Source organism: Syngnathus floridae, chromosome 17 (assembly GCF_059516105.1).
Source record: "Syngnathus floridae isolate MCC-2025c chromosome 17, RoL_Sflo_1.0, whole genome shotgun sequence".
NCBI lineage: Eukaryota > Metazoa > Chordata > Actinopteri > Syngnathiformes > Syngnathidae > Syngnathus > Syngnathus floridae.
In genome coordinates, this window is record NC_142429.1 from 4,221,173 (window position 1) to 4,236,161 (window position 14,989).

The window sequence follows — 14,989 nt, forward strand, 5'->3', positions numbered from 1 at the left end:
GCCTGATTAACAATGTAGATTTCTAATAATTCATAAATGTACATTTAAATCACTGTATTCAACATTTGAGGAAATTTCAGGATTAATTTAAAGTGTATTCTCTACAAGTCAACTTAATTTGATCTAACAATAAATTTATGACGTGATTGCACACTTCCATGAACTTACCTGCAACCCCCCCCCCCCCAAATGCCACTGGGTGGTTTCTCTTTTTTATTTGGATTGCACACTTGAGTAAACAGATCGTCACAGTAACAATGCAATTGCAGAAAACAAGCCAATGACTGCGCAGCGATGCTTGTTAGCGCAACAAAGTACGTTTTTGTATATACAATGGGGGGTGTTGTGGATTAAACCCTCAAAAGCGCAGCCCCCCATTATCATCACCCTCTTAACATTATGGCGCTAACACGGCTAAGCGATGACCTCACCAAGAAATACTCCTTTGCACCCTTCACGTAACTGGCACACAAACTGCAACTTTTTTTGGTATCAAATAATTTCATGAGGAAGTCTCAGTTTTGCATGTGAAAATCGGATTTGAAGTGCAAATTAAAAAAAGAATTGGAATTCTTACTGCACAAGTGGTTGAAGGTGAATCAATGTTACATTTGATCGTAATCCTGCAAAATAAGACAGCAAATGCAATCTTGTTCACGCGAGACTTTCTGGTCTACCATCGTTGTCAGCATATACGCTTGAATCTTTCTCAAATATCTTTTTTCCCCTTACGTGTTAATTATACACATATTTGGCTACTTGTGGGTGGGGCCGACCCCCTGCGAATAGTGGTGATGGACAACACGGTAAATAAACAAGCAGTTTAAATAGATTGATCCTTCTTGTGATCGGAATGGCAATCGGTTATTGTGTTTTGTTCTTCAAATTCACCGATTGGTGATCGTCTCCAAAATCTTGATCGTAAAACATAACAGATACGGGCCGAGGGATCTCGGGCGTGATCAAAACAAATGTTTGTCAAGTCTGTTGGCGTAGCCGTGAGCTCCGTCTCTTGCACAAACAACAAAGGCATCGAGGAATTCACTGAATTCAGCCTGCTACGAAAAGTGTAATTGGTCCCGCATCTGGCGCCAGTGGCCCTCACTACCTGTGAGCGGCGTGTGCGCCCGACCGGACGTCCACGTCTTCCTCCACCACATTGCCGTAGCCTTCCTTTTCCACGCAGTCGGCCAGCGCCCGCAGCACCAGGCCCAGCCGACGGTCGAGGGCCTCCAGGTGAGGCCGGATGAGGAGCGGGGACAGGCGGTCTCGGAGGAGGGACTCCTCCATCACTGCGCTCAGCCGGTACTCTTCCTTGGCCAGCAGCTGGAGACGGAGGAAGGTAGACTTTTTCACCCTGCAAAGAAAGGAGCGCTTGTTTGCAAGTTTCCCTTCATTCTTCCCATTTTCCCCATCAGCAGAGAAATAAAGCTCTTGTCTTCTGACCTGCAGCATTGACTGAGAGGGACCAGGATGGACATCTCATCATGGTAGTGCTTCCCAAACCTGAAAGGTCAAATTTTAAAAGACAACATGACAACTGCTTGCAAATCTATTGGAACTCAGCCAATCCAGAATTCAGAAACTGAGAGTAAATGTTGAGAAAGCAACAAATGAGCACAAATGGAAAGATATTTGAAGGAAGTGTCTGAAAATGCAGCAAAGATCTTTTGCAAGTGTCCACGTTACCCTCTTCCATTGTCCAGGTGAATAATGAAAGTGTCGTTTCCAAACTTCTCAAAGGTTTCGTAATGATGGCGATCCATGTTACCTGCAGAGCAAAAGCGACATGAAACTTGGGGAATGCTGCCCTCGTGTGGTCGCCGTACACAACTTGAGTTTGAAATAGATCTATTTTGTTGGTGTTGTCTTTCTTACCCATCAGGAAGTCAAAGATAGTCATGTCCATGACATCCAGGAGTCGAGTGCCGCGGTCATATGGAGGCGTCTGCTTCACCTCGTCACAGTAATCGGGATCCACCTCCCACCTGAGCACGTCAAGGAAGAATTAAAGGAAGAAAAATAAAATGGTGGCCAAAGCGAGGAGGTAGCGACTGACTCGGCCTTCTTGCGTTTGTGGTACGAGCGTCGCCAGGGGTTCCGCCAGGTCTTACGCTTGGCCAGGCTGAGGTCGGGCAGGAAGGCGGCCAGGGAGCCTTCCATCTCATCCGGTTTGCCACACAGCGCATGCTCCGTCGAGCAGTAGTATGAGCACTCGCCGTAGAAGCACACGTTGTTGGCTGCCACAAAACACACGCCTTTACAAAAACAGCCAGCCGTCCGTCCGTCCGTCTATCTTCCTATCAGTACTTTTTAATTTGACCTCTTTCCCTTTTTGAATATCAGCACTTCTACAGAAAATGCCACTTGTGGTTATCTATTTATTTAAAGTTGTTACAACCTGTCTCAAGGTCTATTAAAAAATTAGAGTCCTCTTTTCAAAATAGTCTATGCGAGACTAATAGCTTCAGCGCCACCCTGTGGTCAAATGACTCCCTCTCCCTTCTACTGCTCTTTTGCAATGTTTCTACCTGGCGAGATGAAGAAAGTCTTCCAAAGCTTTTTGTCCCGGGTGACGTCTCGAATCTCTCGTGTCATGTTGACCAGCCGCCCGGCCACTGGGGGAACTCTCCGGAAGTCCAGGATCCTGAAAGCAAACGGAAAGATCGGGAGCGGCTCAACTTAACGATTGCCGGTCTGGAGTGGACATTTGAGTCAAATTCAATCATTTAAGTCCAAAAAGGCCAAGAAGTCACGCTAGCTCGGTTTTTACGCTGCCTGCTTGACAACACACGCTGGAAATAGTCCTTATTTATACTTGTCACTCCAGAAGTACCGGCAAGCGAAGCAACGTGCTGACCTGTCCAAGTGGAAGGCGGCCACCTCGGCATTGTGCCTTTCAAAGTCGGAGAAGTAAAAGAAGTCCGGAGGGGTTTGCTGCTCACGTGTCTGCCTGAGGGCGAAACACAAAGGTGACGTCAACATGAGCACCATAAAAAAATAATTCTGTAATGTGATTTGTCAAAGAAATTGTCAGTTGCAGTTCTCGGCCGTCTGGAGTTGGCAAGGTCACAGCACCGGAGCCCCTTCACATATGACTAATAAATGGAGAGCTGGAGTCCTGATCGAGAGTCAGCGAGAGAAAGCGGGGGCGTCATCCGGCCAGATGGTTCGGAGTCGCCGTCGAGCATCGGCCGTGGCTTCAAAGCCGCTGTCGAGCCGCACACAAAACGAGATTGGCGATCGACGCGATAGAAGGTGTCGACTTGCATCTTGGTGATGGAAAACTCCGATGAGGATTAGCGCATAACCGGTGATGAGCGGGCGGCTCAAAGGGATTGCGCAAGACGAGCATTTTGGATCGAGCCCTTGAATCGAATCTTGTTGGTTTGCCGTCCTCTGAAAGGAGGACTTGGATTTTATTGGAGCCTGGAAGCAAAATTGGAGTTCCAGCTCCAATTTGTTTTTTGGAGTGTGCTAAGAGTTTTGGAGTTCCATCATGAAGCTCGACTTCAAGGCCCGAAAACACACTTAGATGCCGACATTGCGAATTTTTCCAATGTCTGTGAACCGCTCGTCAGTTTCGTTATTATTTAGCAATCAACAAATTGTGAACTTGCAAAGTAAGACTGAGGCAAGAGAACGCATTCGATGAGTCGAAGCGTTAGCGGCATTGCTAATCGCCAAAGAGGATTAGCTGCTTTTGAAATGCGAGAATAACAAGACGCGTTTTGAGGTTCCTCGCTGACTTTTGACAACAAGCAAAAGGAATATTGCTTCCTCGCCAACAAGCGTGAGCGTTGCATCTCCATCCCCTGAGGATTATGCCTTTTCAATAGCAGCCAGGAAAGCCTTGGCATTTTCTCCGGCGGGCGGCTTTGGTTGCCGCAACACGGAGGCTGTTCTTGGGTCAGCATGTCAAAAAGCAGCCGTGGGGGTGGGGGGGCTTTTGCAACAAGCAAGCCCAGCGCGCTTATATCTTATTTTTTTCCATGCAGCAAATCAAAGTCAACTCAAAGTCCATATGCTGCTTTTCGTAATCTAACGTGAGACAAAGTGAGAAAAGCCGACTTGGCAAAATGAGCCAAGTGTCCACTGGGGAAAAACAAAAACACAAGTGGAGTTTCCCGGACTAAAAAAGTTGCGTGATTCATCCTGCGTTTGTCGTGGGGCAGCCCCGTGCATTCAAAGATTTGCCGCAATTTCCTCTTGGCTCAAGGTTGAGCCGTTTCACGCACAATGACGATTGCCGGCCTGTTAGCACATCGTACGTGCAATCCATCCGGTCGGTGTTGTGGCTGCCGACGGAGGCCAAGGCGTTTTGGAGCTGTCAAGCCTCCTCGCTGGCCATTTGGAAATAGAAACCATCTATCAGCAGCTTAGTGGTGGTTGAGTGATGGAATGAGGAAGTGGTAAAAGCCCAGCAAAGGGGGGAAAAAAAAGCTTCCATTTATGTCGAAGATAAATTCAGTTCATTTGACAGGCGAGTCACTTTGCGGGCGATCTCCGCCGAGGCTCAACGCAATAAATGCCGAGTCGTGCATGAAACCAACAACAGGGAAAACAACAACGCTGCTTTGTCAAATACAAAGTTGACATCCTGCAGTCAGCAAGCCACAAACAAAAGTCGGTTGTTTGAAAAGGCGAGGCGACGATGAGTCATGCCCGCTTCAATGTGATGATTCTTTTTCTGCCTTCAATTCTTTCGCTAGCCTTTAACTGATCCCGCCATTGCGCAAGCAGCACAAAAGAAGCTCTTGCGTTCGTCTCACCCTGTCCCATAAATCACAGAAAGCCCGCCTTGCTTTGGTTTTGCTCCCGTCTAAAAAAAGAGACGGTCAATTTGGACGTTTCAACTTCACCTCCCAGAGGCGCGCATTTGCGGCATTCCAGAGCAAAACATTCCTTGTGGCGAGCCCGGGAATGCACCCGCCGCGCATTTTGGGCTATTTTAATGACACGGCGGGATGGAACGGGCACGCTCAGGCACCTCAAGCAGAAAAGCCCACCGGCATGACAAAAACATGAACATTAAAGACGCACGAAGCATAAACTCACTCAAAATAGAAAGCAAAATATGATGATGTACCTTTTCTATACGACCAAAAGTGACAGCGATTCAACGTTTGTGTTTGACTCTACTTTGATGCTTGTGGTGACGGAATTTTCCAAGCCTCCAGAAAATAAAACTAATTTGCATAGTTGAGTGATTTCAAGGAACGGTCTTGCTTACGATGGGGGACGAGTCCATTTCATGACAAGATTTAAAACGCTGAAGCATCAAAGTTGACTTTTTAGCCCCAGCTAGAAAAATTTTGCAAGCTACAGCGTAAAGAACGATGGCAGCAATTAAAAGCGCAACCGGGGGCAAGTCTGAGTCGATGGCCAGCTAATGGACGGACAGATGGATGGACGCTTTGCTGGACATGCTCTCGCCTGCAGCCGCCGGAGGCTTTTTGACGTTGCCGTTAAAGGACGGCTCATTTGAATCAAAGTCACGGTGGCCTGAGCCCACTCGCCGCCTTGAACTGTGATTTGAACGGCGATCCAAAGGCGATCGTGGCTGACAATAAAAATTGTCACGCTCGAGTCGTACAGCTTCCAGTGTTTTGAGCTGAGCCATATGAAGCCGACGTGGTGGAAGGAAAACTGGACATAAAGCGAGAGAGCGATAAAAAAGGGAAGGACGGAAAAAAAAAAGCCTCAATCCTGACCTAGTAAAACATTCATGAGCGATGTCGCCAAGTATGGAAGGGGACTTGAAAGCAGATGATTCTAAAATAAGAACGGCGCTCAGTGCGTGTCGTCCCAACCCACCCCCCCCACCGCCCCACCCTTTCTTTCTTGTCTGAGTTGGCAGTTGGCCTGTCAGAAAGGAATCATCAGAGAGTTGAGATGACGGACGGACAGACGCCTTCGTTAAACTGTTGACCCTCCCGAATGGAGGACACGCTTGGAGCCAAGCAAACGATGAAGCAGACAGAGACAACGGCCGCACTGATTTTGACAGACGGCAAATTTTGGAGAACAGAAGGATAGATGGGAGGAAGAAACAGAAGAAAAATGGCAAAAGCAAGTATGAAAATAGCATGTTCAAACTTGTGCCCCTCACAGCAATCCAATCTCAAGATTCTTCACAAAGTAGCTGCGGTCGAAGAACGGCAAACCATATTGCGCAATTCTTCCCAGTTTATCATCCCTGAAAAGAAGGAAGAACCCATTGAGATGGCAAGTACTGCGAAAAACACAAACAATGACAGGACCTTTGACAAAAAGCTGTGGCCGGCGTCCTTTGCAAACAAAGAAGTAGAAATCAAACGGCCTACATCCCAGCGCGCCAGAAATAAAGCAGCACTCACGGCTTTGCTGCCGGGCCATTGCGGACACGCCACGCAAGTTCTCCGAACGCTACCGGGACAACCACGTGCGGCCCGGCACCAAAACAACAAGCCCTGTGTGATGACATCACGCATTACAACAGTGACTTCTTCTGTTTTATTCTTAAATTGATGTTGTATGCGTTATTCTGCTCCCTGGTGGCTAAGGCGTGCACACCAGAGTGGGCAACCTGATGCCCACTGAAGTATCAAGACACAAAAATGGTTTCATTCATTACATTCGTTTAAATTACGATCAGTTCAATCCTGCAGAGCCATCAAAGCGGGATTGTGAGCAATTACTTCTGAGCACAGCCCAGTTGGCACGGACGCTGTTCAGCCGCAGCGGCAGGGGAATTCAACAAAGAGAGAGCGAGGACAGCGATTTCTTTTTCATTTTGGCGCGACAGCCCCGCGCTCGTGGTAATTAACGTGTGAGCCTGTTGATGTTTGTTAAAAGGCAGACAAAAAAAAAATGATTTTGACGCTGTCTTCTCGATTGTCTTACTTCATGGGCTTGAAGAGAGCTTGGCCGTAGTTGTGGAAGGTCATGATCAGTTTGAGCTGGGTGCCTCCGGATTTCATGGCTGCAAGGGAGACAAAAAGGGAAAACTCAGGCGTGCCCATGAGCGCATGTTTTTGGTGGCTGTCAAATTGGAAAAGCAATTTGGCATGAAAGCAATCATGTCCGCTGGCCCCAATGAGCAATCAGAGTGGAATCGTGTGGACAAGTGGCAGAAAAATAATCCATAGCCGCAAGTGGACTGAATGATTGAAGGGGGGGGGGGGGGCAATTTTGAAAAAGAACCATAATTCACAGGTAGGCAGGGGGAAAACTTTTTTGCTTTTAGAAGGCCCAACGTCAATTAGATGCCACTTGGTTGTCCTCCTGCTCTGTTGTTTTGACACAACATAAGAATAAACAAATCCCAAAAGCACAAAGGCGACCAATCCCAAACGCACCTCCTGAAAAACATTAGCAAAATGTCTTTTTGTTTCTATTTCCATTCCATTTTAGTGTGAAGATAAAACAACGCTACAATTTAACGACGGCACCTTGAGTCGCAATTGGAAGCCAAAATAATCGTCAAATTGACCTCAATTCTTCGTGCGGCGCTGCTTGCTTTTTGTTGTTTCATTGAAAGCTACACACAAAAAAAAAACGTAATCCCCTCCAAAGCTGAGCTTATGCGACTGTATTGTTTGTGGGCTGACATGCGACGTCCTGTCCTGTCACGTCATGTCCTGTCCTGTCACGACAACATCCACAACCGCGTGCTCCTGCCGAGCTGCGTGCGTCTAAACATGAATCATCTTGTGCGACACGTCGCCGTTGTCTGGCCTTTCGCAAAGCTGCCGGCGTGGCCCCTCCGCCACAATCACATTCGCATTGCGATGATAAATCCGCTGTGCTTCCACCTGCGTCTGATTAATGAGCCGGAACACGAGGCTGACGGCGAAGGGGGGACAGATAAAGCAACATCAGCCATTGTGCTCTCTTTGCTTTGCGGCGTCGCCCGGACAGAAAAGTCTAGCTCTGTGTGCGGGTAAAATTTTCAGTTGTAGCACACGGGGTGCTTTTCCCCAAAATGCGGGTTTCTGACCAGAAAGCAGAGCAAATGGGAGCTTTGCTAACAAACACCTCACTGGCGTTGACGGGAACATTGATTGCATTTCTGACAATTGCTTGCGTCAGACTCACCCACACTGGTGATCTTCTGGGTCAGCAGGTCCTGCAGCAGAGCCTCCAGAACTGGGTTGTGTCGGGCGTATAGCTCATAGCGGTTGATGCCCACGTGGAAGCGTAGCCAGTTGGGGTACAACTCGGACGTCGCCTCCACCTCGCGGGCGCTCACCTCGTCACGCGTGTTGCCGTCCTTGCCGTGCCTGGATCAAAAAAGAAAAAGAGAATCAGGTGATGAGAATGGTGACACAATGGGAACAGAAAAAAAATGAACATACGCAAGCAAGTTACAAAACTGGTCGCACTTTCCTATTGTGACATCATACTTGTGAAGTCTTGAAAGGAGATGACAATTATTGCCACGTGACCTGGCTAAAGGAGGTGAATCCAAGAAAAACTTTGGAAAGTAATTGGAAGTTGGTCACGTTGGCTCATTTAGAGAACGCAAAACGACAACTGCATCAAAATGTCAAGAAGTTGAGTGGTGTGCATTCTTCGTAAAGGCGACAATTTGATGTTTTTATATCAATATTCGTTGGGTTCTGCCTCAAACAAAACAATGTCTCGGAAAAAAGGTTCTTGCCACGTACGTTGAATTCTACATCCGCCATCGCTTTTGTGTCAGTTCAAAACTGAGCAAAATTAAGCAGGAAGACATCACTCAGTCACGGATGGACGATTCATCTACAAGGATGATGTAGGATGAATGGATGGATGATTAGAGAAATAAATGGATGAATGATGAATAGACATATGAATAGATGAGTGCATGGATATGTGGCTAAAGAAAGAACGAAAGAAGGATGAATGGATGAACACAGATAGTACACAGATTGATGAATGGATAGATAGTTAAGTGGACAAACCCAGAGAGAGAGAGACAGTCAGAGGAAGGAAGGTAGGCAGTCAGAGAGAGACAGAGACACAGAGCCATTCCACTCATTCAAGTAAATTACCATCCTTGTTCCTCAGTGGCTTTGGGATAAAATCTGATATCCGTGTTGACGTTAAACAAAGTGTCCTGCTCCGTGAGAGACGGAGGTGCAATCTTGTACAAAGGATGCTCAAAGAGCGCCGCGAGTCGCAATGCACTGGCACCACGACCAGGACCGGCTCTGGGTCGTGTCGCCGTCCGACCCCCGCTCGCCTCGCCCGCCGCGCCGATGAGCGGCTTGTGCTCGTTCGCCTTTCGCCGGTCGGCCCCTGCGCTCTTCTCCCGGGACTGCAAGGTGCTGTGGTTGGAGTTGGGCTCGCTGCTGAAATCCTGCAGGATTCGCAGCGCGTGCTTGTCGGGCCAGGCGCCGCCAGCGGCCGCCGACCCGACACGCTGCTCCTGCTGCTGCTGCTGCTGCTGCTGCTGCTGCTGCTGCTGCTGCTGCTGCTGCTGCTGCTGCTGCTGCAGCTGCTCCTGCTTGGCCCAGCTCGGTGACTCGGGGCCGCCGTGGTGGGTGCACTGGCAGCCGCCGTCGCCGTCGCCGCCGTCCGCTCCCGACGTCTTCTCCAGTTTGGGCAGCAAGTCGATCATAATGTGCACCGTGCACGCCACGAGGAACACGGTGAGCAGCAAGACTCGGAATTTACGAAACATGATCATCTTTTGTTGCTTGGCTCCACTCTACGCAAGTCGAGCTTCACGCGCACCTGCCACTGGCGTTCCTTGCTCGGGTTAAAAAGAAAAGTCCATCGTGTTTTTCGATATAGAGCAGTCCAAGTAGTTTGGGCGAATGATCCGAGACATCATGACGCCTGCGCGGCCACATCTGTGATCTTAATCCACGGCACGAGTAAAGTCTTAATGTGCCATCACACAAACATAGATACAGTCCACGAAACAAAGTAATCCCGTGAAAAATTAAAAAAAGGAGTGTGATATTCCGAGTAAGTGAGAGCCAATCCGCACGGAATGCTGAGCTTTGCTGAATTCAGCGAGGCGTCGAGCGGCCGACAGGTGCGAGCAGAAGCATCCCCGCCAGCGTTGGAGGTCCTCCCACTGCCTTGTCTCCCTTCCAAATGTGCATCCTCCGTGGATGTGTGCAAAAACGCGACCGGAACCCCGCGGAGGAGTCCAGCCTCGGTGGCGTCATGAGGAAGCGATTGGCTGCACATGCAAGCGGCGCCTGCGTGTGACACGCACGTCTTACGTCCACATAGCAAAGGCCGCAAGACCGTCAGCTGCCACCAGAGAGCGCTGAAACGCCCCCATCCACGACATTGATTTATTGATTACAGTACACACACATTCTTTATTTATAGTATAGAAAAGTGCACGTACTTAAACGAATGCCACCGTATCTCTGTGTAATGACCACAAACAGGTTTTAAAGTAACTTGGGAGAGAAACTCGGCCAATGTCTGCCATGCTCTAACTGCTGTGAAAATACGAGTGAGACTCAAAAGAATCTTGGGTGATTTAATTTGGCCTGTCTATTAATAGCTCTATCAATTTCCATCGATCCATCCATCTTCTTCCGCTTATCCGAGGTCGGGTCGCGGGGGCAGCAGCTTTAAGAGGGACTCCCAGACTTCCCTCTCCTCAGCCACTTCATCCAGCTCATCCTGGGGGATCCCAAGGCGTTCCCAGGCCAGCTGAGAGACATAGTCTCTCCAGCGCGTCCTGGGTTGTCCCCGGGGTCTCCTACCGATGGGACATGCCCAGAACACCTCCCCAGGGAGGCGTCCAGGAGGCATCCTGATGAGATGCCCGAGCCACCTCATCTGGCTCCTCTCAACGTGGAGGAGTAGCGACACTACTCCGAGTCTCTTCCGGATGACAAAGCTTCTCACCCTATCTCTATGGGAGAGCTCGGACACCCTGCCGAGGAAACTCATTTCGGTCGCTTGTATCCGGGATCTTGTTCTTTCGGTCACGACCCATAGCTCGTGACCATAGGTGAGGGTAGGAGCGTAAATCGACCGGTAAATTGAGAGCTTTGCCTTTTGGCTCAGCTCTCTCTTTACCACGACGGACCAGTACAGAGTCCGCATTACTGCCGACGCTGCACCGATCCGCCTATCGATCTCGCGCTCCATCCTCCCCTCACTCATGAACAAGACCCCAAGATACTTGAACTCCTCCACTCTATCAATTTTAATTTTTCAATTATCCAGTCCTCGTGTCGCAATGGTTTGGATTCTTATTCAAATATGGACACAGACTGACTTGCAAGTAACGACACCAGACCACTTACGGCAGAGTAAAATAAAATGAAACAAAAATGAAATTAAATTGTGACTTAATTTGATTTAATTCAGTGATTCTTTCACGTACCACTAGAAGGAGCCTTTGTACCCCGAGTGGTATTGCTACCACACTTTGAGAATTAGCCCGGGCGCACGCTGCGAATTAAATTTAAAAGTAAAATAGACTTGATTACATTTTTACTTTCAATTACTGGCTGGCGGGATTTGAAATTGGAACGTGCCCACTACATTAACATTGCAGCCCAAAGTCTTTTTCACACACGAGATGAATTTTCAATAGCAAAGCGTCAGACAAGGTGTCTCGGTGTTTGACTTTGCCAATTGCAGCGAGACGCAGTTTTGTAATAATGAGACGGGTTAGTTGCGACGCGGTGCGACAGCCCCGCTGCGTTGATCGCATTATCTCAAAGGCGAAATTGAGCTTTTCAATGAGGTGCAAGCGGAGGGTGACCTTCAAAGCTGAGACCGCCCAGACATCCCGCAAGCGCACTTTTTGGCACCATTTCAATTGGTTTTAATGACCCGCAAGACACGGAAGTTGTCCGCAATTGGGGGCGATCACATCCAAGGGCGAATGACCGCGTTGTGCAAATGTGCAACAACAAGCTCCGAGCAGCGAGAGGGGCGACATGCAATAAACACGGTTGTCGGTGAGCCGGCCCGGCTGCGCTAATCTACTGTCAAATTAGCGGCGTAGATGTCCGAGAGGGAAGCCTCGGGAGGTGAGATGCGGCTCGAGACCCCGAAAGTAACGCGCATAAGGGAATGAGCCGAAAGTCTCCCACGAGTCACTTTCAATATCGCGTCGTTTGGATATTCCTAAAAACAGTTGCCGCATTGGTCTTGTTTTTCAAATCCAACGAGGACACGCAGAAGCGAGCTTTCTCTTCACATTGATGACAAAACCTTTGCCAAAAGCTGACCTCATTCTGGCGTGGCGAGTTTTCGTACTATAAAAACAAAATTGAATCTAGTTAAGGGTTAGCATTGTCAGCTGCAAATGACAACATATAGTGAAATTCACATTGCGGAAGATTTTAGAGGTCAAACTTCACAGCAAAATAGGCAAATAACTCCAAAAATTGATTTGATAGAGAAATGAAAACATTTAAAAAAAACATGAGGCCAGCTCTTGCAGGAAATGGGGTCAAAATACAAAAAGTCCTGCCTAGCTACAAAAACAGATATGCTCAAACCTCATTGAATAAAGTACATAAGCAGACAAGTATATTCACATATTAAATAAATAAAAGAAACATTTTAAGCATATAGGCGGCTCGGTGGCGCACTGGGTAGCACGTCCGCCTCACAGTTAGGAGGGTGCGGGTTTGATTCCACCTCCGGCCCTCCCTGTGTGGAGTTTGCATGTTCTCCCCGGGCCCGCGTGGGTTTTCTCCGGGCACTCCGGTTTCCTCCCACATTCCAAAAACATGCTTGGTAGGCCGATTGAAGACTCCAAATTGTCCTTAGGTGTGAGTGTGATTGGTTGTCTGTCTCTGTGTGCCCTGCGATTGGCTGGCAACCAGTTCAGGGTGTCCCCCGCCTACTACTCCAGCACGCCCACGACCCCTGTGGGGACTAAGCGGTTTGGAAAATGGATGGATTTTAAGCATATAATTATACCTACACACCAAATCAATAAAGAAGATATAACTAGACATTTTTGATAAGTGGTGATGAGAAAGGTTTTTATAACTTTATGATCTGATATATTTCTGAGCACTTTGAAATAACAAATGACTTTTGATATATTGCCTAAATAGCTTAATGACCCTTAAGGAACTGTGTAATGCATGCCTGATGTTTTTTCTCTGAATCATGGACACGGCCAGAGTCGTCTTGACCGTTCAGTACTTGATTGTATCTTATGTTTTGACTAATGCTAGACGCCAGTTTTTGATTACTACTGAACGCTCTGCACAGAGGGAACTAGTTTGCCTAACAAAGAAAAAATACAGTTGGAAGCATGATTAAACTAAGAACAAGCAAAGACATGATGTATCAAAAGAACAGCAATAGATTAATGATGTCACAGCCAAAAGCTAACATAATTTCGTACAAAATGACAAAATTAAAAGAATAAGAATGAGGTACGACAGTGTATGTCCAAGATTGGAGAAGAATGTTCACAGGAAGGTCACGTGGAGATAAAACCAGCAGGTGCCAGAAGGAGCCGCCCAAAGACTCGACCAAAGATGATCGCCAAGGCCGAAAGACGGGAGGGAAGACAACAGCCCCCACCCGAGAACTCGGCCAAAGATGATCGCCAAGGCCGAAAGACGGGATGGAAGACAACAGCCCCCCTCCACACACACACACCAACAGCCCCCCACCTACACACCGAATCGCCCATAACCAGCACCACTCCCATGGAAGCAGACTCTCCTTCGAACTTGCCCCACCCCGAAGACTCATCACCCATCAATCTCGGCCCACAATGTGCTACTGAATATAAAACTGATCTAACAACCTTGGACTTTGCCTTTTCTGAATGGAGACTTTCCGCTCTTGAAGGGCCCAGCGCTGTATTGTACTTTCCTGAAAACAGAGCTTTTTTGGACAAGAATTGTGATTGAACTCAACCAATCTGTGTAAGTCTAATTTCTGCTTCAGTGTCTTTGCATTTTCCTAAATCTGAAGAAATCAAACAAGCACGCAGTGAGTAAATTGGATAACAGGTGATTGGCAAAGGCTTTTGCCGTGAGGCGCAGATAACACGCTCCCTGAATTGTGGACAGAATCCAGCACTCTCATAAGAAAATGACTGTTGAGGAGTCAGGCCTCATGATCTAGCCGTGATGGCCTGTGGCCACATTGCTTTGCTGTTGTGGCTTCAGTCCACCATTTTGGAAGTGAGCCTTGCCAACAGTCAGCAAATACGTCTTCAGCCATCCCACACTGCGGCAACGCAGAGGTGACAATGTCCCTGCTTGGTTGTGATGACCCGGCGGCCTCGCGTGGCAGGTTAGCGTGACACATGAAAGCAAATGGCACAATCACGCCGTGGAAACTACAAAAAAAAAAACTGACCAGTGAAGGAATGAGGTCGAAATACAAAAAGTCCTGCCTAGCTACAAAAACAGATATGCTCAAACCTCATTGAATAAAGTACATAAGCAGACAAGTATATTCACATATTAAATAAATAAAAGAAACATTTTAAGCATATAATTACACCTACACACCAAATCAATAAAGAAGACACAATGAGACATTTTTGATAAGTGGTGATGAGAAAGGTTTTTATAACTTTATGATCTGATATATATTTCTGAGCACTTTGAAATAACAAATGACTTTTGATATATTGCCTAAATAGCTTAATTACCCTTAAGGAACTGTGTAATGAATGCCTGATGTTTTTTCTCTAAACCATGGACACGGCCAGAGTCGTCTTGACCGTTCAGTACTTGATTGTATCTTATGTTTTGACTAATGCTAGACGCCAGTTTTTGATTACTACTGAACGCTCTGCACAGAGGGAAATAGTTTGCCTAACAAAGAAAAGATACGGTTGGAAGCATAATTAAACTAAGAATAAGCAAAGACATGATGTATCAAAAGAACAGCAATAGATTAATGATGTCACAGCCAAAAGCTAACATAATTTAGTACAAAGGACAAAATTGAAAGAATGAGGTACGACAGTGTATGTCCAAGATTGGAGAAGAATGTTCACAGGAAGGTCACGTGGAGATAAAACCAGCAGCTGCCAGGGGGAGCCAGC

At 47.5% G+C, this 14,989-nt stretch overlaps 1 protein-coding gene across 1 annotated transcript; it reads right to left on the minus strand.

Moving 5' to 3' along the window:
* Positions 1 to 200: 200 nt before the first annotated feature.
* On the minus strand, positions 201 to 10,187 carry fam20ca (FAM20C golgi associated secretory pathway kinase a). Its single transcript, XM_088358366.1, has 10 exons — positions 9,018 to 10,187; positions 8,080 to 8,264; positions 6,886 to 6,964; positions 2,861 to 2,953; positions 2,532 to 2,647; positions 2,060 to 2,240; positions 1,879 to 1,988; positions 1,690 to 1,771; positions 1,447 to 1,506; positions 201 to 1,357 (listed from the first exon to the last, which is right to left on the minus strand). Exons 1-10 carry the CDS (start codon positions 9,653 to 9,655, stop codon positions 1,105 to 1,107), a joined length of 1,797 nt encoding a protein of 598 aa, XP_088214492.1. The 5' UTR covers positions 9,656 to 10,187; the 3' UTR covers positions 201 to 1,104.
* Between the last annotated feature and the right edge of the window lie 4,802 nt (positions 10,188 to 14,989).